This window comes from Hyperolius riggenbachi, chromosome 12, assembly GCF_040937935.1.
Source record: "Hyperolius riggenbachi isolate aHypRig1 chromosome 12, aHypRig1.pri, whole genome shotgun sequence".
Classification (NCBI taxonomy): domain Eukaryota; kingdom Metazoa; phylum Chordata; class Amphibia; order Anura; family Hyperoliidae; genus Hyperolius; species Hyperolius riggenbachi.
The window spans coordinates 101107391-101135275 of NC_090657.1; the positions used below are offsets into that span (position 1 = coordinate 101107391).

The window sequence follows — 27885 nt, forward strand, 5'->3', positions numbered from 1 at the left end:
AAGAGTGTACAGGTCCTTAGATTGATTGCAAGAACAGTAAGGAAAAGGCACTTCCTCAAGTGTCAGGTGACCCGTAACATGTATGTGCCCAAGCTCTAAATACATCAAACGGAAGTTTGAAGCCTGTGGAGTGCCTTTTCCTTACTGGTCTTGCATTCTATTATAGCAGGAGTGGTGAACCTGCAGGAAAAGTGCACCGGCCAGCTAATCCAATTTAGCTATACTGAGTGAGTACCAAAGTGACTATTGAAGCCTAATGCTTCATACACACTTGAGATAAAAGTCTTTGGAAAAGGCAAGATCACAGACCAATTTTACCCCATTCCATGTAGTATGAGAGCCATACTCTACACAGTCTATTCTATGGAGCTGAACTCCCCATCAGATAAAATCTTTGCAAGATGCTGCACACAAAGATGCCCGTACACATTCAAAAGATCATTATCTGCAAAATATCTCTTCCTGCAATAGATCCATTCCTGCAAAATGCATTCACAGTCTATGACATCTGCAGATCCTCATACACACCTTGTTTAACCACTTGATGACCCACCCTTTACCCCCCCCCCCCTTAAGGACCAGCGCTGGTTTGATTGATCTGTGCTGGGTGGGCTCTGCAGCCCCCAGCACAGATCAGGGTGCAGGCAGGGAGATCAGATTTCCCCCCTTTTTTCCCCCCTATGGGGATGATGTGCTGGGGGGGTCTGATCTCTCCTGCCTGCTGTGGGTGGCGGGGGGGCACCTCAAAGCCCCCCTCCGCGGCGAAATTCCCCCTCCCTCTCCTACCTGCTGCCTCCCCCTGGTGTTCCGGGCTGCACAGGACGCTATCCGTCCTGTGCAGCCAGTGACAGGATGTGGTCTGTCACATGGCGGCGATCCCCGGCCGCTGATTGGCCGGGGATCGCCGATCTGCCTTACGGCGCTGCTGCGCAGCAGCGCCGTACAAATGTAAACAAAGCGGATTATTTCCGCTTGTGTTTACATCTAGCCTGCGAGCCGCCATCGGCGGCCCGCAGGCTATTCACGGAGCCCCCCGCCGTGATTTGACAGGAAGCAGCCGCTCGTACGAGCGGCTGCTTCCTGATTAATTAGGCTGCAGCTGGCGACGCAGTACTGCGTCGCTGGTCCTGCAGCTGCCACTTTGCCGACGCACGTTATGAGTGTGCGGTCGGCAAGTGGTTAACAGACTTCATCTGCATATCTGGCAATCATCTGCAGATCTGAAAATGCATCCTGGTGGATCTGATCTGCAGATGATTGCCTGTTAAACAAGGTGTGTATGATGATCTGCAGATCTCATAGACTATGAATGCATTTTGCAGGAATGGATCTATTGCAGGAAGAGATCTTTTGCAGATAATGCTCTTTTGAATGTGTACGGGCATCTTTGTGTGCAGCATCTTGCAAAGATTTTATCTGATGGGGAGTTCAGCTCCATAGAATAGACTGTGTAGAGGCTCTCATACTACATGGAATGGGGTAAAATTGGTCTGTGATCTTGCCTTTTCCAAAGACTTTTATCTCAAGTGTGTATGCAGTATTAGATTGATTGACAGCAATTTTTGAAACAAAGTTGTTATTTTTTTGTGCTTGTCTTTGCATAGCAATTGCCGTTTGCAAATGTTTTTTTTTTTTTTTTCTTGCTCAGTTAGTAAAATTGCTGCAAAATTGCTTTTGCACAGTAATTTGCAAAGCGATTTTGCAGTATTTGCATCTTTTGTATTGCAGCACAATTGCTCCAAATTGCTGCAGAACCCGCAGGTGTGATTTCCCTAACCACAATTGGTCCTATGGGCTTAACTTCATAACCTAGCCCTTTGGAAATCTCTGATGAGTGCAGAGTATGGCTAAAGGTTCATACACACATCAGACTATAGTCTTTGGAAAACGAAAGATCACAGACCAATCTTACCACCCTTCATGTAGTATGAGAGCCATACTCTACACAGTCTTTTCTATGGAGCTGAACTCCCCATCAGAAAAATATCTTTGCAAGATGCTGCACACACAGATGCTGTACAGACACAAAAGATCAGTATCTGCAAAAGATCTGTTCCTGCCAAAAATCCATTCCTGCAAATTGCAATGATAGTCTGAGATCTGCAGATCATCATACACACATGATTTAACCTCCTTGCCGGTTATCCCGAGCTCAGCTCGGGGTAACCTGCGCAGGAGGATTTCTCAGGCCTCGCTGGGCCGATTTGCACAATTTTTTTTCCCCACACGCAGCTAGCACTTTGCTAGCTGCGTGTAGTACGCGATCGCCGCCGCTCGCCGCCGATTCGCCGCTACCCGCCACGCCGCCCCACACCCCTGCGCAGCCTGGCCAATCAGTGCCAGGCAGCGCTGAGGGGCGGATCGGGGTTCCCTGTGACGTCCCAACATCCATGACGTCTGTGACGTCATCCCACCCCGTCGCCATGGCGACCGAAGAAGCCCTGCAGGAAATCCCGTTCTCAACGGGATTTCCTGCATACTCTGATCGCCTAAGGCGATCGGAGTGGGTGGAGGGATGCCGCCGCTCAGCGGCTATCATGTAGCGAACCCTGGGCTCGCTACATGATTTAAAAAAAAAAAAAAAAAAAAGTTAACTGACATTCATCTGCAGATCTGAAAATCCATCCTGGTGGATCTGATCTGCAGATGAATGTCAGTTATATCATGTGTGTATGATGATCTGCAGGTCTCATAGACTATCATTGCAATTTGCAGGAATGGATTTTTGGCAGGAACAGATCTTTTGCAGATACTGATCTTTTGTGTCTGTACAGCATCTGTGTGTGCAGCATCTTGCAAAGATTTTTTTCTGATGTGGAGTTCAGCTCCATAGAAAAGACTGTGTAGAGTATGGCTCTCATACTACATGAAGGGTGGTAAGATTGGTCTGTGATCTTTCGTTTTCCAAAGACTATGGTCTGATGTGTGTATGTGGCCTAAAGGCCCATACACACGTCGGATTTCCGCGAACGAAGGGTCGTTTGAACGTCCCGTCGTTCGCCCGCTAAATCGGGCGTGTGTACAGACTATCGTTCGTTTGATAAGAGTGGGTTTGAACTCACTCTTATCAAACGAACGATAGTCTGTACACACGCCCGAATTAGCGGGGCGAACGACGGGACGTTCAAACGACCCGTCGTTCGCGGAAATCCGACGTGTGTATGGGCCTTTAGGCCTGAAACCCACTTGCAATGTTATTCCATTGTATGCATATGAATCAAAAGATGATACTCATCCATTCAGTAGTAGGATCCCAAGTGGTGTTAAAAAACACAATAGCTAGTGAATTGTGACAGCGTTTTGCAAGCGATTTCTCTGCTCCTATACAATTCATTAGAATGGAAATGCTCCCAAAATGCTGCATGTCTTGCGATTTCATTAATCGCAATTGCTCTAGTGGAAGCTGTCCCATCCATTTACATTGTCAGAGCGCTTAGCGATTTATAGCGCTCCCTATGTCCCTCTTTCTTCCTCATGTCCCTCTTTCAGGACTCATTTACAGATCTTTGTAAATATATGTATTTTTCCAGATCAATTAATTTTGGCGCGCGGCTCTAAGAGCCGAAACTGGGCGCCCCATAGCAGCAATGATATGATGCGCACCCCACGTATCGGTAATTCGGGGCTCTGGTGACTGCCGGCCCCCGAATTACATCTCCCTCCGAGTTGGAGGGGGAATGGATTTAATGCCGCCTCAGAGTTTTGCGGCAGCGGGGAGAGCCGTCATTCAGCTCTCCCCGCGCCGAAATAATATGTACCCGTATTTTTCTACTGAAAAATATGTTTAATAGACTCTAAGGGCCCTTTTCCACTAGCGCGTTTGCGCTGGCTGAATCGGAAAGTTGCAAACCGCAAGCGATTTTACAATCGCTACGGTTTGCTTTTTAACATAGGAATCGCGGTAGGTCATTTCCACTACCGCGATTCGTTTTTTACAGGAACGCGAACGCGCGGCGGAACGATTATTGCCGCGATTTTGCTATGCAGTGCATAGCATAGCAAAATCGCGGCCGCAAACGTCGGGAAATCGGCGGTAATTTTTTAGCTTTGCGATTCAGCAATCGCTAGCGTTCAGCGTGAACGCTAGCGACTGATAGTGGAAAAGGGCCCTAAACATCATTTCCATTTATTTTAAAATGGAGAACTAATGATGATGATAGACCAGTGTAGTCGAATTCTAAAGCTGTCTTTTACTTCTGAATTCTTTCTGGTATCAGTGACTAGGGTGTGTGTGGGGGGGCGGGGGCATTATTAGGGTAGTGGCAGGGGCTTGTCTTAAAGTGTCCCTCTTTCTTATCCCAAAATGATGGGAGGTATGAAGCTGGCCTGGCCAGTCATCTCTAGTTCTCCACCATTACCCACCCCCATAAAGTGTTGCCAGCTTATCTCCCCCTTCCTTCCCCAAATGCCAGGTGTGGCCAGTACTACCCCTGCCTAATTAGGCATGTGATGGGGGAGTGGAAGCAGTGTCTGGCTGCATTTCCACTTGTGCGGTGCGGAATCGCCGGGAAATCACCGCAGACGATATCCCATTGGAGGCGATTTTGCATGCGTTTTTTCCCGCGATTTCGCATAGGGTAGTAGGTGGGTGATTTTAACCATGTCACTGCCTGCGTAAATTAACATTACCTCCTATGCGAAATCGCGGGGAAAAACGCATGCCAAAACCGCATGCTTTTTCCCTATTAGATACATTGTATGTGATTCGCTTAGCGGTGTGCGGGGAGCGAATTCTGACGGCTCTGCAGTGCAGATTTTCCCCGCACACAAAAACGCTCTGCAAAACGCACAAGTGGAAAAAGACCCATCCACTTGTATTGGCTGTGCGAATCCGCATGTGGATAACGCATGCGGATTCGCTATAGTGGAAATGAGCCCTCTGGGGGGGGATGCTGCAAGAAGGCCAGAGTACCTTCCACTGCACCATCCAGGCCTACTGGCTCTCCACAGCTTGTCAGCTGATCTACAGCACCAGCCAGGCAATTGGAGTCACATCTGAGTGCAGCCCACCCATGCTCAGACTGGAAATGTTGAGGTTCTCTGGAGACTGGTAACCCGAATGCGTGCAAAGCAATGACATACGTGGTGTTATAAACTCTGCAATTCACTTGCATTTTAATTGCACCCAAACTGTACTTGTAGGCGGCAAACAGAAAGCTGAACTGCTCGGCAAGCGCGCAGTTCAGTCGTCTGTCTGATAGAGGCCTTATGGTGGCCATACATGGTACAGTTTTTTTTTTTTCATTTTTTTTTTTATTAGATAATTTAGTTTGATTATTACGTAAGATCGAATATAAAGATTTTTCCAGCACGTCCAATCTAATTTTTCTCGAAAAAACGGGATAATTGTTCGAATCTCTTGATTGAAAAAAATTTTTCAACTTTCATTCGATTCGATCATTTAGATCAAATAAACGGGATAATCGAACGTTTTTATTGTACCATGTATGGCCACCATTACTGACTTTCCAACCTTACTGACCCACATTTTCTTCCTGGCTTACCAACTGACCCTCTTCTCCCTGATTCACACGGTCCTTATCTGACATTTGACATCACAGCTACTAAATCTCTTCCCTGGCTGACCCTTGCCATACAGATGGACTCTCCTTCCTGACTGACACTTTACATTAGATGTCCGTTTAATTTCTGGACTCCCTGAGATGTCCGTTTACTACCAGAGCACCCTGGGATGTCAGCTTACTGCAAGAGCACCGAGTGTCAGTTTATTGTTGGGGCCTGTTTCCACTAGTGATGCGAATGTGGCTATCTGGCCGCATCGCATCACTTTCGCCACCGGCCGCATCACTTCCACATATCCCAATGCGAAAGTCCATGGAGCAGATGGGATGTGGCTGCGGGCGTGCGAAAATCTGCAGCATGCTGCAGATTTTCAGATCGCTCTGCACCGCTCAACATGCACGCAGTGGAAACTCTTCCACTGGCATGCATGTTTCAGCACACCCGCGGTGCGATGCGGCTATGAAGCCGCATCGCACCGCTCCTAGTGGAAACGGGCCCTTAGAGCTTCCTGGGATGTCAGTTTAATGTCAGAGCACCCTGGGATTTCAGCTTACTGCAAGAGCCCCGAGTGTCAGTTTATTGTTAGAGCACCCTGGGATGTCAGTTTATTAGAGCACCCTGGGATGTCAGTTTAGTGTCCGAGCTTCCTGGGATGATCAATGAGATGCAAATTCTTCTGAAATTATGAAACTTTTTATATTAATGTATGCAGTTTGAAAATGGACCAATCAATTTAAACCCAGGTTTAAATTGATAGTTCAATTTTTCAAGCTGCATATATTTGCATACAAATTTGCATAAACTTTGATATGTGATAATCCCTACAGAGCACCCTGGGAGTCAGTTTACTGTCAGAGCATCCTGGGATGTGACAGCTACCAACTCCTTCCCCCTTGACAGGGCCGGCGCTACCATAGAGGCAAAGGAGGCAGCTGCCCCAGAGCTTGTAGGGGCCCCCAGTGGCTACAAGAGGAAAAAAAATTTTTTTTCAAATTGGCCTTATAGTTTTTGAGAAAATCGAGTTTAAAGTTTCAAAGGAAAAAAAATACACATTTAAAAACCTGCCGACTTTAATGGTTAATAGCAAATCCACCTTAAATGCTAGAAACCCTAAATTTGCAGGATATGTTAAGGAGATCATTAGGAATAAGAGGAAAAAACTATTTTTCAAAAAGACTTTATAGTTTTTGAGAAAAATCGATTTTAAAGTTTCGAAGGAAAAAAGTATACTTTTAAATGCGGTAAATGTCACTTTTAGTAGCTAACCTAACGGTAGTGTAATTTTACATGCATCAAACGAAAGCGCAATAAATTTCCTGACGGGGTTTCCAGGGGGTCTATACGCAGCCGCAGCGCTTTGGCCAGGGATCGCTATACAGCCGCAATATGGCTGTATGAAGATCCTTGGCATCTTTTCCTATTTTCCCAATTTTTTTTTTTAGGTTTAGAGTGTGGGAATTTAAAAAAAAAATTGTGGGGTCCTCCCTCCTGAAACTTTTTAACCCCTTGTCCCCCATGCAGGCTGGGATAGCCAGAATGTGGAGCTCCAACCGATTGGGACTTCACACCCTGACTATACCAGCTGCAAAAAAGGTCCCCTAATGCCGATTTTTGTTCCGTGGTATATGTTGGGGGGGGGGGGGGGGGGCCCAGGTTTATTTTGCCCTGGGGCCCCATTGTTGCTTAAACCGGCCCTGCCCCTTGACTAACGGACACTAATCTTCCGGACTCATCCTCACCTCCCTGGCTAAAACTTTCCATCACAGCAACTCTCTCCTTCCGGACTGACCCTCTTTATTACAGCTACTGACTCTCTCCTCCCTGTCTGACACGGTCCTTTGCTAACCTTTGCTTTCCTGATATTTTTTTATCACAGCTTCCGAATCTCTCTCCCTGGCTTGACCCTTGCCACCCTGACTTGCCTTCCTAGGTGTGTGGCATGGCACACACAGCTATCTAATACTACTATCTGGGATTTTTTTTCCATCATGCCGGGAGCCTGTCGCTATGTTACCAAACTTTTTGTTTGGTAACAAACTGCTATAAGGTCCTAGAGAGCAGGATGGTGAATGAGCAATAGTATTTAATGAGCAATAGTATTGCCAAGGTTTCTTGCTTGCAATTGTATGCAGACTTAAATTGGCCCAATCCAAATTGTCAGCAATGGCATTTCATTGGTCTATTTTTAAGCAGCATACATATTGAAATCAAATTTGCATCTATGCAGTGCAATAGGAGGGGGTAGCACTAGAAAACCGAGACGCTACAAAATGGAAATGTGGTTATAGCTTACACTGTGCTTTCATGCAGAAGTATGCTTCCTCGTTAATGATTTTTGGTATTTTTATGAATGTGTCATGGGTGGTAGTGGGGGGGCAGCTGGGGTATGGCTGATGAAATCGCCAATTTTCTTCTATGCTGATGGCTTAAGACATTTTACTGATAAGGTGTGAAAATGTCACGTGGGCCCTGACGTTTTAGCAGGCCTGGCCTGTGTATCACTTTTAGGGTTAATAAGGTCTTTAACCCTTTAAGCAGTCTGCATACTGACTAAAGATACCAAATACAGTCTGAGATTTTTAAAGGACCACTATCGTGAAAATCGCAAAATGTTAAATGCATGTAAAAACATACAAATAAGGAGTACATTTCTTCCAGAGTAAAATGGATAAATTACTTTTCTCCTATGTTGCCGTAAGAGGTAAAAGTCTGACAGAACCGACAGATTTTGGACTAGCCCAAGCATGGGCAAACTTGGCCCTCCAGCTGTTAAGGAACTACAAGTCCCACAATGCATTGCAGGAGTCTGACAGCCACAGTCATGACTCAAAGGCAAATGATTGTGGGACTTGTAGTTCCTTAACAGTTGGAGGGCCGAGTTTGCCCATGCCTGGACTAGCCAGTCTTCTCATGTGGAATTCAAGGTTTTTTTTTTTCCTTCAAGAGCACTTGAATGTGAATGGCAGCTGCCAAAAGTGCAGTCCAGCATCTTTTGTATAAATCTTTCAGGGAATGTCTTTATAAAGAATAAAAGGCCATTCTAAGAATACCCCATGAAGAGATGGAATAATCAAAATTGGCACACAGATTTCTACTACCTACTGAAAGCAATAGGAACATGGGAGAAAAGGTTTTTTTAGGCCTCATTTTACTGTGGAAGAAACCTACTTATTTGTATGTGTTTACATGCATCTTCATTTTTTTTTTTTGCTATAGTGGTCCTTTAAAGCAGTGGTCCCCAACCTGGGGGCCGCGGCCCCCTTGGTGGTCCCTGGGCAGTTTTTCTGAGGGGCAGAGTGTATATACTACACTCACAATCAGGGAAAAAAAGGGTGGGGGTGGCTGCCGCCGCCACTAACTACAACCCCCCAACCCCCGCCCCCCTCCCCCGGGCCCCAGAGAAAAGTTTGGTCGGGATGGGGGGCCCCGGGCTCAAAAAGGTTGGAGACCCCTGCTTTAAAGGATACCCGAAGTGACACGTGACGTGTATGCACAGTGTCAAGCACACAAATAACTATGCTGTTTTTTTTTTCTTTGTCTGAAAGAGTTAAATATCAGGTATGCAAGTGGCTGACTCAGTCCCTACACAAGCCTAGTGCACACCGAGCGGTTTTGGTCGCGTTTTTTAGTACCGCTTGCGGATGTGGAAACGCTTGGGTAATGGACTGGTGCACACCCGAGCAGTAGGTGTTTTGCAGAAACGCAAGCTCCCGGGCTGCAGCATTTTTTTGATTTCGGAGGCGTTTCTGCCTCCAAATGTAGGAAAAAAGCAAAAATGCCAGATCAGAGAGTTTTTCCAGGCGTTTGTTACAGTAGCTGTTCAGTAACAGCTTTACTGTAAAAATCTGTTATCTGCTACACAACCGCAAAACGCTTCATAAGAAGAAAAAAAAAAAAACAAAAACCCGCTAGTGTTTTGCGGATCTGTTAGCGGTTTTTGGTGTGCATTAGGCCTCAGACAGGAAGTGACTACAGTGTGACACTCACTGATAATAAAGTCCCCTTTTTATCTCTTTCTTGCTCTCAGAATCCATTTTCTGCTAGGAAAGGGTTTTATAGTTGGAATTTATTGAGCAAGAAAGAGATAAAAAAGGGGAATTTCTTATCAGTGAGGGTCCCACTGTAGTCACTTCCTGTCTGAATCAGGACTGAGTCAGCCACTTACATACCTGATATTTAACTCTTTCAGACAGAAAAAAAATAAAAAATAAGAACACAGCATAGTTATCTGTGTGCTTGGCACTGTACATACACGTCTATCTCATCATGTCACTTCGGGTATCCTTTAAGAATCACCCCTAGGAGGCCAATACACAGGGGGAGCCCGTTCATGTACTCCAAAAGCTTTCTGAAATACCTCCTAAAACGTGAGTGCAATAGCCCAATAAAGCACTGTTGTTTTTAACAAGCTGCGCAATGAGGTTTTATTATTGTTTATTGAGGTATATTGTGTGAAGCAAGTATCCAGTTTAACCATTGAAGAACTGCTGGTGGTAAAGAGGATAAGGAGGATCGAGGGTGAGGGGAGCCCATTAATGCCCCAAAAGCGTCTTTGGCCTATGTAATCCAGGCCCTCTACTGTTGGTGAGTGAGGATCTCACAGGGTGATATTGGTGGAGGTGTAGCGGATTGACAGACCATCATAGGAAGCGCTGATCTGATACTAGGGAATACACAGGGCCGGCCCGCTCATGAGGCGGGGTGAAACTTTTGCCTCAGGCGGCACATTTCTAGGGGCGGCAGCTGCCCGTCCGTGGGTGCGGAGAGCCGGCCGCTGAGCTGGAGGGGTAGCGGGCAGGACGGGGTTATTGGGCCTAGCGGCGGGGAGAGGGGGGGGGGGGAAATCGGATCCCCCCCCCCCCCCCCTCGCCTGGGTCCCCCGATCTGCGCTCCCCTCCAGCCTTAACCTGCTGAGCGGTCTGGACGAGCTCAGCTCGTCCAACACCGCCAGAGGCTGCCGCTCAGGCCCTGCTGGGCCGATTTGCACGAAATAAAAAGCAGCACACGCAGCCGGCACTTTGCCAGCCGCGTGTGCTGCCTGATCGCCGCTGCAGCGCGGCGATCCGCCGCGTGCAGCGGCGAAAGAGGGTCCCCCTAGCCGCCCGAGCCCAGCGTAGCCGGCACTTTGCCAGCCGAGTGTGCTGCCTAATCGCCGCCGCGAGCAGCGGCGAAAGAGGGTCCTCCCAGCCGCCTGAGCCCAGCGTAGCCGGAACAAAAAGTTCCGGCCAGCGCTAAGGGCTGGATCGGAGGCGGCTGACGTCCGGACGTCGGCTGACGTCCATGACGTCACTCCGCTCGTCGCCATGGCGACGAGGGAAGCGAAACACGGAGGGCCGCTCATTGCGGCCTTCCGTGTTATCTCTTGCCGCCGGAGGCGATCGGAAGATCGCCTCCGGAGCGCCCTCTAGTGGGCTTTCATGCAGCCAACTTTCAGTTGGCTGCATGAAATAGTTTTTTTTTTATTTAAAAAAAACCCTCCCGCAGCCACCCTGGCGATTTAATCAGAACGCCAGGGTGGTTAAATAGTTAAGAAGCAGCCACTACTCGTAAGAGGCACGGGCGGGGAGGACTCACCTCTTACTCGCTCCAGCGTGCGCTCCACTGACGTCACTTCCTTCAACGCTGCAGGAAGTGACGTCAGTGGAGCGCACGCTGGAGCGAGTAAGAGGTGAGTCCTCCCCGCCCGTGCCTCTTACAATTTTTTCAAAATTTGCCTCAGGCGGCAAAAAGTCTAGGGCTGGCCCTGCCAATACACGTGCGAGTCCCACGCCGACCTCCCATGGTCTGCCATTCAGCCGTGGTTACTGGGTCAGTCGCGTCAGTCTGGGTCTACTGCGCGTGTTTGAGGCTGTAGGAAGCCCCGGGTAAGCATAGATTCTTTAGATACTGTGATGGTACACTTTAATTATAACTACAATGCACGTTTAGACTTTAGGGATGGTCAATGAGATAAATTGTTCTGAGTTGGAGGGTTATACAAATTTTATATGCAAATGTATGTAGCTTGACAATGGACCAATTGAATTCAGTCAAGGTGGAGCTCGATTGGTCCATTTGCAAGCTGCATAATTTTGTATAATTCTGCATCAACACTGAATTACTACCTCCCTGGCATTATGATTATTTCCAGATTTAGGGTCTAAAAGCCGTGCAAAAAAAAAAAAAAAAAAAAAAAAAAAAAAAAAAAACCCACACAGATCTGCACCAGTCCCTGCATATAACTCATTCAAGCACGGGGCTACTGCTCTGAGCTGTGGATTTCCGTCCCGAGCCTGACTCGGGATTACTGCTCAGGAGGTTAAAAAAAAATATATATATATATATATGCCCAGATACTGGCTAAGATGTCATCTTCCCAAGGCAACCCTTTGCATTCAGAATACAGAGCTATATACAGCACATAGTTGTATGGTGAACTGGATAAAATGTGACAAGACTTTAAGGTGTCATAAAATATTTATATTTAGCACAACCTCTGATATACACACAGATATTTACACAATGGTTTCCACTGTATGACAGTAAAGTATATACAAATGTATATGTATAGAATATACACATCAGCCTTCAGATCTTGTTCTCATAAGCAGCTGATGTTCCCAGTTCTATAGTATTTCCTGGCACAATTGCCATGAGTATGCCATCACTGACACAGAGCGCCTCTTTCAACCCTTTTCTGCCTTGATTGTCACAGCTGTACCATCCAGCCTTCTGCAGGAAGTGACATAGTCCGTGATGTCATCGCCAGATGACCTTCAACATGGTGCCTGTTTTTAGTCAGTCAGTCTTGACAGTTTATCTGGTCAGTGTGTTTCAACACGGAATGACAGCAGTTTCTCGGAGTGCATGCTGTTCAGCGTGCGAAGGTCCGGCAACCGTAGTAACAATTTGGTGAATCGGGATGTGTCGTTTGGAGTGTTTTTCAGTATGAGGGATCTAAGGGCGCGTATTAAAGTCTCTTGCAGCTGCTCTACCAATGAAGCATTCTCCATCCCAGACCGATCTGAAACAAGAGGAAGAGATCCAATTTAATTTTTTTTCTGCTACAGCTTACAGACTTCGATAACTTACAGACTACATTTTACATGTTTAAATGCCACCTATGACCAAAACTGAACAAGGCAGATTAAAACAATAGTGTCAATAAGTGTTCATTAAAAGTAATAGAAGAATATTGACCTTTTAACATTTAAACATCCTTTATGTAGCTGTGCACCTATCCATACATGTTTAAGACCTCTCCATCCTCCTATAGGAAAGTTGAGGTCTTGCTCCCATTTTCTGTGAACTACGAAGTACCAATTTCTCCTGCAGACACCTGGGCCCATAGGCAATTTTCTCCTAGGGTTTCACCTAAAAGATACATTTTCATCTTCTATTTAGAAAAACTTTACAGCACTTTGCAATTGAAAAAGTACTAAAAAGTAGGTGTAAAAAGTACTATCAAAACTAATTTTGTGTATTCTCACTTAGGAGAAAACTCAGGAGAAAAAAAGTGAATGGGCATATGCGCCCTTATGCAATTTACTTTTTGGCTAGGAAATAAATTTTTCATCTGCTGTTGAACATTACTTTTCAGCATTCTGCAATTAAAAAAAATAAAAAAGAAGTACGTGAAAAAGAAGTGTCAGAATTCTTCTGAGTATTTTCTTGCTTGCTGGTGGCTTAAAGGGCATTTTATTGATAAGCTGTGTAAAACTTAACAGAAAACTTGAGAGAAAGTAAAATGCATATGGCCCACAGTTTCTATTGGAATGCTGGAAAATGTAGTTTACTATATATTGCATCAGTGGCCACCTTGAATGGTTTCCATGGAAACAGAAAAAAAAAATCCTAACAAAAAGTTTCACATTTTTTCCTGTTCTGCCCGAATCCCCCAAAAAGTAAAAGAAAACTGTTGGAGACTGACTTTAGCATTACTGACGCTTATCGTGGGCAACACAGAAACCCTAGTTATTTATAGCCTGGCCTGTGTACTTCAGAGTTTAACCATCTAAACTTAACTTCAGGCTAGGATATGCCCAGCTTACCCACATATCCTCTCCACCGCTGGCCAGCATTTCTATTAAAGTATACTTGAAGTGATATTAGATTAACTGAAGATGTCCTCGCGTTCTTGGGTGAGTATACCCAACCATTACATTAGGCTTCCCATCATCATTAGTACAATGCAGTCGTTCTCTGTAGCAAGCTCTGGGCAACCTTAACTGTCAGAGCAGTTGTCCTGAGTTTGGCCCATCTCTGCCCAAATAATGAAATGCCTGCCCATCTAATCCTTGCTGGTCCTTGGCAAGGCAAAGTTGGGCTTGTATTTATATCAGTGTGTGGATAGGAGATGGAAGGCATACAGTTGCATGTCTGGGTCAAGCTCACTGTTCCATCCTCACCATATTATATTTTCTGTCACTTCAGGCCCACTTCAAAGAGATTATACAGCCTGAAATGACATTTTCATTTTATGTGTTAGTCATGTCACATAAAAGTTATAATTACCTGCCATCTCTGTTCCTCCTGAAAACCTCCCAGAGCACCATGGCCACTAGCTTCTGTCAAGTAGCCCCACGCTGATGAAATGCCATGGTGTTTTCTCCACTCATGATAGAAAATACCATGGTGCTTTTCATCAGGGGGGCAGGGCTGCACAACAGAAGCCAGAAGCCGTGCAGCTCTAGGAGGAACAGATCCGGCAGGTAATTATAAAAAAACTTTTAAATGACATGACCATCACATAAAATGAAATGGTCATTTCAGGCAGGATAATATTTTTTTAAAAATTAAAGTTAGAATATCTTAAAGTACCTGAGATGTCCCAATATAAAGATTTTATACTCACCTAGGGCTACTTTCACACCCATGATCATGGATGCATCCCTTGCCGTCCTCCGTTCACATGGCATTGGTCTTGGTAATTCTGCTCAGTCGCGCCAGTTGGCTCTTCTGCGCATGCGCAGAAGTGCCTACTGGCATGACTGAGCAAGATTACAAGGACTGATTGCAGCTGAACGGAGGAACCAGGGAGGACGGCGAAGGACACATCCATGATCATGGGCCTTGAGGTAGCCCCAGGTGAGTATAAAGTCTTTATATTGGGACATCTCAAGTACACTTTAAGTTTAATCTTGACATTATTCTCATGTGGTAGCCCATCAATTACCATGATTTTTGGAGACTGCAATCACTTCCCCCCCCCCCCCCCCCCCGAACAACTTTTGCTGTGAAGGCAGAACCTGTGTCAAAGTGACTGAATGTGAGAAGTTTGTGCCCCCACAGTCAACTGTGGCTGCATGGTGTAGTAGCTTTGCTTCTGCCTTTCCCTATCCTAGTTTAGTACTGACCTGCAGATACGAGAACGAGTGCGGTGAAGATGCCCAGCTCTTCTTGACTCAAGTTGAGAGAAGCCAGCTTTTCACTGAAGTCAAACATTGAGCTGAGAAGTTCGCCCATCCCCATGGCTTGGAGTTCTGGTAGAGTGTATGTTGCTCCACTCAGGAACTTTAGAGAACGCTCCCGGACATCAAACAGTGAGGCAAACCGTACCATAAGGACCTGTCATGTGGAGAAAAAGAAAAATACATGAGATACATGTACAACTAAGCTCAATGGTACAGTGAGAAACTAATCGCACAAAAGGACTAAACCCCCCTAAAAAAAGTGGTGAAATGGGAGAGATCCTGGGGGCAACTGACCGCAGATAGTGCTTTACAACTATACGAGCACCACCTTTGATTTTAAGCTGAATTTTCACTTAGTGTGCTTTTATTGACTGTCACCCAAAATGATGAATAGTAATCCTTTCAGGCAACACATTTTCGAAACCACCACTGTACATAAAGGCTGTTTGACACTTGAGTATACATATATACATAGTTTAGGTTCAGAAGATGGCAAGGCTCAGTTTGTGCTGACAAGAACTGTACCTTAAATGGTGTTGGGGCAGTAGTAGTAAGACCATGATGCATGTGCCGCCAAAAAAAGCCAAACAACCCTTTAGTGCAATTTGAGCATAGCATCCAGTGAATTTGGACCTACTGAAAATCCTGCTTAGGAAAATCCTACTAGATCTAGGTCACACCTGACAAAATGCTGGGAAGCTGCAATACACAAACACCTGGGTGCACCTGACCCCTCCAGGGATAAATGCAGCAGTTGTGGGATTTCAGTATATGTTGGCAGATTGAGCTACATTAAAATGACACTAAGGTAAATATTGGCAAATTTATATGGACTATTGGGCAAGGCAATATCTAGCTTGCCTGCTGAGCAAGTTTACTAAATGTTGGTAGCACTTGTGATTGCCAGTAATGTGAAGAATATCTGCTGCCTATGGTGGTAGACATGAAGTATTAGAATCATTGCATTCTGAATTTGAAGAATTCTAGCGGTACAGTCACTTACCTCAAAAGTACCAGCCTTTAGTAGCGTGACCTGGTCCTGTTGGGTCAAGTCTTGAAATCCAGGAATGTGACGTGCAAAATCTACAACCTCCCGTACAGCTGGTGTGAAACTTAGCGAGAACTCCTCCCAAACCTCCTGTACGGTGCGTTGAGGACCGCCGCAAGGCAAAGAATTCATTGGACATGCCTGAAAAGGGAAAGAAAAAACACATTAGCATTATCCCACCTAGAAAGCTCTAGTTAGACATTACATAGCAGTCTAAGATCACTTTCAACATCAGGTGACTCATCTTCAATTTGGCCTTATTCCCAGTCACTAGCATAGCTGAACTTATGTCAAACCAACCTGCTGTCAGAAGCATGTCTGCCCTAAATATGCAAGAGCACTTCTTTTTAAGAAATCGTATATCAAATCACTGCTAAATAAAACATTCTGTATGTTATTTAACATTCCCTTTCCACCTGCACTCAGTTGTGATTTTCTAAGAATAGGTTTGCAAAAATAAGAGACATCACTCCTAAGCCCACCAGCCATGGCTGTCTCTGTTGAGATGCTAATGTGTGTACAGCTGACCCAACGGAAGTGCTGAAGCGTAATGACTAACAGAATAGCAGCTCGGGGTGACCCAAAATTATAGGGAACTGCAAGAAACTGGAAAGCCCTCTTACTAAAATTGACTACAAAATAGCTGCCCATTTTATAATTCGTCTTCTTCTACTTCTTAATGGACACATTAATGAGTGGTTATACAGCTACACAGTTCTTACCAGATGTACACTGCGGCTGCCTCTGGAGTCTCCATTGCTCTGGGCCCAACAGGAAGGTGGTGGAATTTCATGATTCTGATCCCATGATGCTGTATTCCTGTTCATTTTTTCATGGGCGTAGACAAAAATCTGCCGGTGAGCTTGTGTCACCTGACCTATGACATCATCAACAGGTTCTGGGCTGGGTGAACGAGGAGGGGTCAGTTGCTGAGGATAGTGGTGATAGACCTCTGTGATGGAAGGCGGTGAAAGACTGGATGTTGGGACCACATGGGGAGGAGAGGAAGGCCGAATCTGCTGAGGCTGAAGTGGAACTGGACTCCTTCTCCCAAAATGTCCCCCAGTGATGTGACTCATCGCACTGTGCATTTCAGCTAACATCCGCTGCTTTTCCCTCTTTGGGATGCGACCAAACCGCACAGCTGAAACAAGAGAAACAATTCAATGCGTTAGTCTACTGCTAGCTGACTAGGCTCATTTATCAAGGTGTATGAGACAAGTCTGCACTCCCTGACAGCAACAAATCAAATTCCTACTTTTGTTTTAAAGCCAGCATTCGTAAAATAGTCAGATGAGAGGTCGCTATGCTTATCAAAGTCGTAGTGCTTCAGACTGTTCAATAAGGATGGTCAATGAGATGCAAATCTAAGGTAATTGTCCAAATTCTGTATGCAAATTTATGCTGCTTGAAAATGGACCAAATTCCGCTTTGGCCAGATTTTCCAGCTGCATACATTTGCATAATCCTGCATCAACTCTTGATTTGCATCCCATTAACCACCCCTACTGTTAAACAAGGTCTATAGATAAACAAAGACGAAACTCACCATCCCTAGACATGCCCACTGATAGGCACTTTCGAAAGCGACACTGCTGGCAGCGGTTCCTGTTAATGCGCACAATGGAGCAGGTCTCATTCTTCAGACATTTCTTGTATTGAATATTTTGCTGAATGCTGCGCCGGAAAAAACCCTGAAGAAGAGAGACAGAACAGATGTCATATGGAGAGTCAAGAGTCTCTTCACCCAACTTCTTCACAACATTCTCAAGATTAGAAGGAGAGACACCCTTTAACCCTGCAAACCCTCAACTGAGGAGGGTCAGAGAATGCCGGCTTCCATCTGAGGTTTCTACAAAGCATTCACTTTAACCACAACTAGCAAATATGTGCCAGAGGCGAGTTCTGAAATGACAAGTTTTCTGTCAAGCGTCCTGGCTACTTTTTGTGTCTTCCCCGGCATGATGGTCATGTGACTGTTGAGTGGTGTCACATGACCATCATGCTGCTAAAGATGTGGGTGAGTAGCCTAAACAGGGACATGAGAATGGAAGAGCGAGAACCTTTTTTAAAACATAGGACATATTATCCTTTCTACTGTCCACACTTAAAGTGAGCAACAGATATGGTGGCTTTGCACTGCCGTTCAGAAACTTAAAGTGGATCCGAGATAAACTTTTACTCATTGCATAATTATTTTCCTTTCATATAGTTTATAGGGCATTCCTCAAGCCAAATACTTTTTTTGTTTTAAAACTCTAATTCCCTATAAACTAAACAAGCCTCGCCCACGGCTCCTTTTGTGCCTTGGCACTGTAGCAAGGGCTTATGGGAGCCGAGTCTGGGCAGGAGGAGGTTACTAGCCAGAGATTTCAGAGACAGTGGGGAGGAGGGAGTAGGAGATGGATTGAATTTACACACAGGCAAGCTGATAGAATCTCCAGCCCTCAGCCTGTGACAAACAGAACATGGCTGCTCTCATTGTATTACAGGAATAAATAATCAAACTTTTGAAGCGGTTTGCAGCTATATATGCTGTGTAAACTATCTAAACTTTAGATAAGATATATAGACAAGTTAATTGTTATAGTTTTTCATTTCGGATCCGCTTTAATAATTACATAATCATTTCAAGGGCTCCTGGGGGGGGGGGGGGGGGGGGGTTAACCATTCACTTAAGCTAATGATCATTTAGTGTAAATTACCAAACAGCCAATCAAAGATTTTCATGTGGGTCGGGCTTACCTTGCAGCCTTCGCAGGCATGTACACCATAGTGAAATCCAGAGGCCACATCACCGCAGACTTTACACAGCAAGACCATTCCATTCAGTTCTGAAGGAGACAAAAAATAAATAACCGTAAGTGAGAAAATATCCTGACAAACTGGAACAAAGTACAATTCATACATTTAACCCCCCCCCATGTTTGTTTGGTAGATCAGCCATGCCAATGCATGAGAAAGGGGCGGGTTTCTGCTAGGAGGGCCAGTCTTCAGCACATTACTGAAAAGACTTTAGGGGTCTGTGAATTTGTTGCCACTACAGCAGTTGCGAGGAAAGCCTCAACCACAGGACACCAATTTATAAATGTAGCGGTAGCACACTGCTGTCATTCACTGTACTTCTTCCTGAATAACCATCAAGGTTGTGCTTTCTCCCTTTAACTTGCATTGTTACCACCATATTTTCAGTGCTATATAGGTAATAATAACACTAACACAAAGTACTGTGCTATACATACAGTATACACTAAGTGACAGTGAAAAAAGTGCAGCATAAATCGTAACTGTGATGTTATTGATGCTTTATAAATATATTCACTGCAAAAGCTGAGATCATGTAGCAATAAATACATATTGCTTGGCTATATTATTGAGTTTTGTAGATCACCCCCTAGTGTCACTGATAGATATGATTTATATGAACACACACAAAAAACAGCAAGCTGAAGTAATGATTCCCATTAATTTGGGATTAAAATATGAAGGGGTGAGGGTCTACTTACTTGTAATATTGCTGGACGTCTTGCTTGGCGAAACTCTGCTGCCATCATCCAAAGCGACATGAAGCCCACCAGGAGAAGAAGCAAGGCCATAGGTCGATCGGGGAGAGGTCTCTCCTCCTGAGCCAGAGGAACTTGTACTGTATGAGTGGGATGGAGATGGTGGCATGTATGATGGGTAGTGCGTGGATCCACCTTGAGGGCTCCCATTTGAGCAGTCACTATATAGAGAGACAGGGCTCGTCCGGCTGGGGGATGACCCGTTAGAACCAATATAGCTTATAACGCCCCCTAGAAAGAAGAAAGCAGGACACGGTAAGGAAGAAGTCATGACCAGCCAATCACAAACACCTGAAACAGCAAAAACATGTCTCTGAAGCCACTTCTAAACCATTTTCTCAAGCCTATGAATTCAGAAGGGATCTCAATTGTGTGTCACACTTGTAAACAGAAACGATTATAGCATTGTGTCCTTGAAATACCAGATACAAGATATCTTGCTTCCACCAGCCAGACTGTGCAATCACATATAGGAATAACCACGCAAGTCAAAGCTTAAAAAGCAATGGTGTTCAGTAATCCAAATAAATCAGCTTTTTTTTTAGAAACCTGATCTCACTGGCCTGCAGATATCTGAATGGTTGCTTAGAATTAAAATATATTGTTACTCTTTGCACACTACTGAAAGAATGTTTCAGTTATTTACACATTGATTTTTACAAATGACCTCAAAGAACTGGGTTGAGGGGAGGAGATGTTCATCGAGAACCTCAAAGCATTGGCTATTAAAGGGTTAGCGTCTAGCACAAGGCGGGGCGTCTGGGACTCTGCAGTGCAGGCATTGCTAAGCATTCTGGGTAATACATGCAGAAAAGGAAAGGAGAGCATAGGAACTCCCTTCCGCCCACATGCCTGGAATTCACCCTGATAATGGTTTGCGGATCCAGTGACAGGCTATGTTTGCACATACATACAGTCAGAAAAACACCAGCTGCAAGCCATTCCTTTACAATTACCTATATACACCTTTGACTGATGCGTTCTGCAGAAAGCAGGCACAAAATATGGTCTGATGTACTGCACTACAAGCAGGGATAAAATGTATCCCTGCACAAAGATATGGCAGCTCAAACACCAGTCCCTATACTTCAGCCCTCCTGACATCAATAGCTAGACTGACTAATGCTCAGTAACCTATACTAAATGAAATAAACAGCACATTGTGTTACAGTGATCTTCCCACGGGGTGGCCCTGCCATGGGCGTCTGCAATAATGTCACTACAGCATTCTTCATACTTTCTTGGTGTAATAAGCGGATTAGCGGAATGCCAGGGTTTCCTGTTTTCTACAGATCTGTAGTGCTTTGTTTGTACAGTACTTGCTGGACACCTTCCTACAAATCTATATATCAAGAGTACGGGATGTCCTGCTCCCAAGAAACTTGAATGTTCAATGCCTTAAGTGGAACTCCTGCCTCAAATTTTTATTTTTGTTTTGGGCACTAGCAGGTTTGCTATCTTTTGTTTGTGACAGAATTGCACTTTCTGTTCCAGGGACTGGATCAGCAAGAATAGGAAGCATTGGGGTTTCCAATAGGTATGCACTTTGGTTGGCTGAAATGCCAGATACCAGCCAACCATGTGTGCTTTCCAACCAGTGGTAGATTTGAGCCAAAAGTCAATGCATCAGGTCTTTTAAGACTGCGGACTCATGACCAGATAAGACAGCTGGTCCACAGTGATGACTTTGCAAGCCCCACAGACTGTGCACACACTTGCCGATAAACCTGCTGGCAGCATGCTATAGGCCACTCCGCAAATACGCATAAGTGGGGGCAAACCAGGACAGGCTCTCTCAGTTGAGCACTTGACAAACATGACACATATACAACTGCTGCAGAAGGAGATTAATGGGCAGAATGCCCCAGAAAATAAAGAGAACATTTACTTGGGGATAGACATGAAAAATGTTCATCTTACATCAAGTACAAAACTACTGAATCTATCATTTCTATATTTAATTTTTTGGGGCGCTAGTACTGTAGAAAGATAGATTACCAATATTAAGTTCTATGACATTGACCTGGCTGGTATTCACAGCTCAGAAAGCCATTGTACACACCACTGAGGTTATTTACAGTGCAAAAGATTATTAGACTTCTTTTCACTATAACCACCCCTTGCAATGTCCTGTGCTATGCAGTACTTTAGAACACAGACCACATCAGCGCTTTGCATTAGCTATTTTTAGAGGAAGAAGGTGGTTTCCTCATAGCTTCTCTTCTACAAGTTTTTATGGTGACTGGACTCCACTGCTTGCCTTTCATGGTGTGGTGGGCACAGGTTGAAGCACCAGCTACTTTCCCCTGTGATACTGATGAGCAGCATAAAAGTATAAATCCAGGAGAATAAACAGATTTCGGGCACCAGATAAGCTCAAAAGTATTCACCACTTTATTTCATCCCCATTACAAACTGACACATACAGCTGTGTAAGACCATGCAACGGTATCTGTGGAAGCATGGTCTCTTAGGAAGCGAGTCAATCTCGCAAAATGGCTGTGAGTCCGCTTACACAGCTGTATGTGCCAGTTTGTAATGGAGATGGAATAAAGTGGTGCATATTTGAGCTTATCTGGTGCCTAGAACCTGTTTTTTTTCTCCTGGATTTATAGATTTTACTTCATTTCTGGAGGCACAGAAAGACACCCACCCCCAGAGGTAGCCATAGTGCATCTAGTGTCCATCTCCGTCTCTTTGCATGTCAAACAACTATAAAGTATATGTGAACGTTAACGTTTATCACGTTTGTTCATTCTAATGAACAAAGTTTCTCTTGCAGAAACGTTGCCTCCGTGAGCCAAAAGATATCCCCTCACTGCAACTGCAAACAGTATTGTCTCACTCTGTAAGGAAGCCATTTCTGCTATGGGGCTTTCATGGGAATACATAAACAATAATCTCATAACTAACCAGAGCTATTTAAAAAAAATAAAAAAATCAATAACGTCTAATGGAGTTTCAAATAGATATTCCATGATGGCTCATAATGGCATTTATTTATATCTGTTAAACCTCTTAAAAACCTAATTTGCTACTCACTACTGACAGGCATCAGTAATCCCGTTCCAGTGCTCGGAGTCGATGAATGAACTCTTGAAACATCTGGTCTCCAGTCACCAGTGCATGTTAGAGTATCATATCAACTGCCCATACACATCCATTAAATCGGTGAAGTGGTTTTAGCAAGACAGGTACAAAGACAACTGGAGCAGAAGTGGAACCGCTGGCTACAGTAACCAATGAAAAGCCTTGTTTCATCTAACAGCTGAATCTTAATTGGCTACTCTGGGTGCCTACTCCAAAAGAGCAAAGTGAATTAAGTAGTTAATCCAGTGACGAATGCACCTGTATTCCTGGAAATGGCTAATTGACTGACTGCTCCTGAATCTGATCAGCCAACTGCAAAGTTCCAGTCCCGCCCCTGCAAAATTCTGGTTCCTATCACTAGAAAATTTGCATATTTGTTGAATATTTCTAATCGTTGTTGGTGATGCCTAGAGAGGGTCGATGAGATGCTAATAATTTTTGATGTGCACATTTCATGTAAAAATGTATGCATCTTGGAATTGGACCAAACAAATTGATTATTATTACTGAATTATTATCAATTAATTTGACCAATATTTAAGTCTGCGTAAAATTAACATGCAGAAATATCCGTTGGCCTTGGCAAGTCAGAGCACCCCCTGCCAGACTCACAACATCTGAAGACTTGTAAGACAGAAGAGGAACCAAAGTGTACACAATGATGGGCAACTTGGCGACTATGTGACTATGTGACTATCTCTCTTGGCCTTGCAGCTTTAGGGTCCAGAGTTTTTCGGTACCCCCCCTCCCCTTCCCACCAGTGTAAGGACATTATATGCATGTAGGTTTTCGCTGCTCTCTTTGATTTGTTTGGGTTTACTTTGGTTACACTGGACCCTCCAACATCCTTAGATCCATTGAATAATTGACTTGCACTCAACACAGACCCTAAAAATGGATTATACATTGGGGTCCTGGGAGGGAAAGCTGGCATGGTTCAATTTACTGGAAAAGTATCAATACTGTAAGGGTTAAATAACTTGTACCATGCATACTGTCTGAGACATGCAGGCAATTCCTGGATAGTGACCATTTCTAAACAAAATAAAATCTATGTGCCATAGACCTAAGTTCAATATTAGTTTGTCTAAATACTGACATTGCCCAACCCTGTACATACAGTATCTATGTCAAAGGTATAATACCATTCTTCATTGCTTCTGTGTATGATTTGTCAAATCTCTGGTGTAGATCTTCTTTCTGCCTCTCCAAACTTGCTGCACCCCCTTTCCCTGTCATCTGTCCCTTCCTCAGCACTCAACCTGACTCTGCTCTCTGTTACTTCTCCATATCCCCTTTCCCCTGCTTCTGTATCCCTATCTTATATAAAGCCTGTGCATCTGTATGTAATGAACACTAACTGTCTGACCTCAGGTTACTCATCGCCTCCTGTCTCACGCACAGGCTCCACGTGTTCCCACTGCACATGGACTGCTGATCCACACCTCCCATCTGTGCCCAGAGCCAATCCTTGAGTATTCATCACATGGCTCCACCCTAAGTTTGCTTAACGTGTTCAGTGCTGGCACATTTCCCAACCTGGACATGTGCGAAGTTTAGCCCTTCCTCTGTTTACTGAAGTAGGATGACCTAGTTCATTAACTTTTACAGTAGTAGACACGTGACGCTCATACTAAGCATTGATCTTGTTCAACCTCAGATAGACAGAATGAAGCAGAGAATGTCGTTAAGTTTACTGTACTGCAGCCACTGACAATCACCAATGGTAAAAGAAGTAAAATCGGAAACCCCAGAATTCTTTCTAATTATAACGTGACCAGCACAAATTTTTGTAGGCACTACAAAATACAGGCCAAACAAATGATCATTTTAATTAAAGTTTAAACTTGTATGGTTTTACATTAACCATAACTTTGCTCTCAGAAAACCTGGAAAGCTTTCAGCCATGGAACTAGTATGCTGTGTTTGGGTCAGGTCAAGGCTGCTTTTTATCACACTTTTCTCAGCAAGAGATGTCCTAACATGTGAGAGCTCTAGGGCTGCCAACCTGATCCTGGCTTCTTCATCTAGCGATTTAGTGACTTGGAACGAGTATGCAGATCAGGAGCTCAGAGAACTTATATTTCACTGCTTCATTGCAGGTGCCAAATACTTCAATCATTAGGCAGCGAAGTCAGTAGGAGGATGACAGCCACAGAGCTTGCACCTTGAAAAACAATTCAGCAATAGCAGATCATATATGTTAATCTTCATAGTCCATACATCTCTCTATTTGCTTTCACAAAGCAGGCTACAGTAGACTTTTAGTTCACCTATATGTTATTCTTGTACCATGTTTCTCACATTTAGCAGAAAAGAAAACACACAAAAACAAAATTTACATTTCTGGTCTCCAGAAAACAAACACATTCTTTATACAAAACATCTTAAAATGGAATTCTAGCCATATTCTAATGTAAAAAAAAGTTTAATTAAACAGTTAGCCCAAAATCCAGCACCAGACCCAGCTAAGGGAGTGTCCTGGGAACCAGTGACCTCAACATAGAAGTGGAGGGGCGTGGCTAAAGTCATCCAAGACAGCATAGAGAGGAGAAGCAGGAATGAAAACACTGTGCACATGGCTAGGGCGGGAGAACACGTGAAGCCACTGGGAGGATCTGGCTCACACACAGCCTGGGTGACCTACTTTCCCCATTCCATGTGACTGCAAGCTCTGCAGGCCAGCGCCCCCTCCCTTTCATGTATTCCCTATACACACACACACACACACACACCAGTCAGTACAAACAACCAACCACAAACGTTAAAATATTGCCATACAAATCTGTAACTAATTCTACAGTGTTATGCCGCTATAGAATCATAGAATGGACACGTGCTAACTAAATTATTCATAATCACAAGTATGGAATTACAGGTTCATTAGGTAGAGATGTCATACAAAACCTATTCCATGCACATGAAACAGCAAAATAAAATCAGGATACCAAGATTTGGTCAAAACCCAATGTATAAATAAAATACCCAATCAGTGTCCTAGCTTCATTCAGAACACAATCAGGAACCAGGGTCATAGAAAACCCAACCTATCCTCACTATACACTAAATTAGAAACAAAATAACTAATACTACAATGTCAATCGAAGGTAACTAGATACATTTGATTTCATTCACTATTACAGGATCTTTCACAGCTACATGAGTTACTACATATTCCTAAAAATCTTCATACATGAATAAAATAAGCAAACACAAGTAAAGAATGCCCTGATATTTACAAAAACACACGTTATTTCAGTGATGCCTTTCATACATTACAGAATGGAAGCATAGGCTACATATATGTCCAGTATGTGATCAGCACCAGCAAAATAGCCCAAACATGTAGCCCCAAGAAGATGCAGCTTACCTGTGTTGTTACTGCAATCCATAGATGTCATGGTCGTGATTCCCAGATCATTCAAAAATAAAAGACTTCCGATACTACACTGCAGTCCTGGTGTCCTTTATATACCCCCTGGATGTAAAGAACCACTGTAGTAATTCACTTTACACGGACAATTTGTAGAAAAAATAGCCAGCATCTGCTGCACTGGTAAGAAATATAATATTCCCTTCGATCCTATGCTCTCCTCTATGCTTTAAATGAATGGAAGCTGTGTCCTAAAGCAGAGGTGAGATAGATGTAATGCTATCTGCAAAACCAAGAATAAGAACAGTAGGACCTGCAGATTGCAACCTGCAAACCTAGCAAAAAAAAAAAATCAAAAGATCAATAGACTTCAATCTAGAAAAAATACCCTCGTATCTAAGAGCAGTGATCCCAAAGGGATGCCCAAAAATGAAATGTGTTCTCTGGGTGCAGATAGAGGAAGCTAATACGCCTTCTAGAAATCCTGCTCACTCTGCAGTCTTCTGTCAACACAAACCAGTGCTGCAGCCGCCCAGTGTATGCCCTGGGAAGAGAGAGCTCAACAAAACACGTCCTCACTCTCCACCCTCTTTGCTCTGCAATGCTCTCTCCCTCACACCTCCTGCTTGTTTTAGCCAGCTTGAGTCTGCTCACTGCAGCAATGCGCCTGCGCACAACACGCCGTCCTCCCCAGGCCCGGCACGCGGCTCTGAAGCAAGAACCACGTGACCCCTGGGAGAGCCTCGTGCCCCAGTGACACACTTTCTACAGCAGCCTCGCACTACGCAGGCGCGGCTCTGTCTGCAAGCAAGGGAGTCTGGCAGACTTTTTTTTCGAACAACTTTTTGACAGATGCACGAGTGCTATATATAGAGACCCGCAGACCCTGCAGATTATATGTATAGATGTTTCAAACGTACACGGATATCTTACAGTACTACTGCATTTTTGAATGCTTGCCAAGTAAAGTAATCTGCACGTGTACATTACCCCATGTGAAAACCTTTTTTTTATATATATATAAATTACAGATTGTCTTAAAGAAACACTTGCTGTAGGTGATTGCACACAACTGCATAGCATAAACTGTAAAGGAGACCATACATGGATCAGTATTATCCATGTATGGTCTCTATCATCACTGTGTGAAATCAAAGGAGAACTGCAGCCAGGCATTTTGCAAAGGCTACTGGAGGTACAAGGTATAGGTAGGGATCACACTTAAGAGAATAGCATGCATTTTGCGGGAATGCAAAAATCACATGCGAAAGTGCACATAATGCTTCCCGGGGGCAAACCGAAAATTTTCAAGTGGGGAATCCCTGAAAGGTCAGCCTCAGCCAAGCACAATACAGTATAATAATATGGTAGGACATCATGCTGGGTAGAGGGTACACATAATGCAATTTCCTACTGAGAGGATCTGACAATTATTTCCTAAATGTCCTATCTGCTCCCAATCGACAACGGGATCGATTTGTACACACACTGCTGCTCCATGCTCTGTACACACACTGCTGCTCCATCCAAAGTGAACTATAGCCTGGAAATAAAGGGAGCAATGCTGTGAGCTGCAGGATTCCTGCAGATATTCTGGTGTCTCAACTTGTGCATATCCCCAAACACTGCACCAGCCATTGTCTAAGGGCCCATTCACACTAGAGCGTTTTGCCGCGATTTTGGCAAAACGCTTAAACGCTAGCGCTTTTTAAAAGCGCCAGTGTAATAAAACCCTTTTGGCCCGTTCTTACGTGGGTGATTTGCTAATCGCCGCAAATCGCCCAGAAACGCAAACGCGTCGCCTGCACCATTTTTAGGCGATTTACCAGCGATCGCGTTTCAGTGCTATAGAAGCGCTAAATGCGATCACGGAAAAATCGCTGCAGTGTTCAGTGA

The 27885-nt window shown here is 44.4% G+C and overlaps 1 protein-coding gene across 2 annotated transcripts; it reads right to left on the reverse strand.

The window, feature by feature from the left end:
• Positions 1 to 11960: 11960 nt before the first annotated feature.
• On the reverse strand, positions 11961 to 26613 carry NR1D1 (nuclear receptor subfamily 1 group D member 1). Of its 2 annotated transcripts, none has more exons than XM_068263678.1 (8): positions 25987 to 26613; positions 19470 to 19757; positions 18709 to 18797; positions 17513 to 17657; positions 16686 to 17107; positions 15919 to 16104; positions 14859 to 15069; positions 11961 to 12526 (listed from the first exon to the last, which is right to left on the reverse strand). In XM_068263678.1, exons 1-8 carry the CDS (start codon positions 26015 to 26017, stop codon positions 12327 to 12329), a joined length of 1572 nt encoding a protein of 523 aa, XP_068119779.1. In that variant the 5' UTR covers positions 26018 to 26613; the 3' UTR covers positions 11961 to 12326. The 2 variants fall into 2 exon arrangements, with proteins under 2 accessions (XP_068119779.1, XP_068119778.1); XM_068263677.1 differs by lacking the exon at positions 25987 to 26613 and adding an exon at positions 23762 to 23912.
• Between the last annotated feature and the right edge of the window lie 1272 nt (positions 26614 to 27885).

Coding starts and splice junctions, on each gene's coding strand:
- NR1D1 (XM_068263677.1), bottom strand. CDS start 23,855: ATGACAGGGAAAGGGGGTGCAGCAAGTTTGGAGAGGCAGAAAGAAGAT. Junction 17,108..17,512: donor AGTGGGCATGTCTAGGGATG/GTGAGTTTCGTC, acceptor CTCTTGTTTCAG/CTGTGCGGTTTGGTCGCATC. Junction 12,527..14,858: donor ACTCGTTCTCGTATCTGCAG/GTCAGTACTAAA, acceptor CTCTTGTTTCAG/ATCGGTCTGGGATGGAGAAT.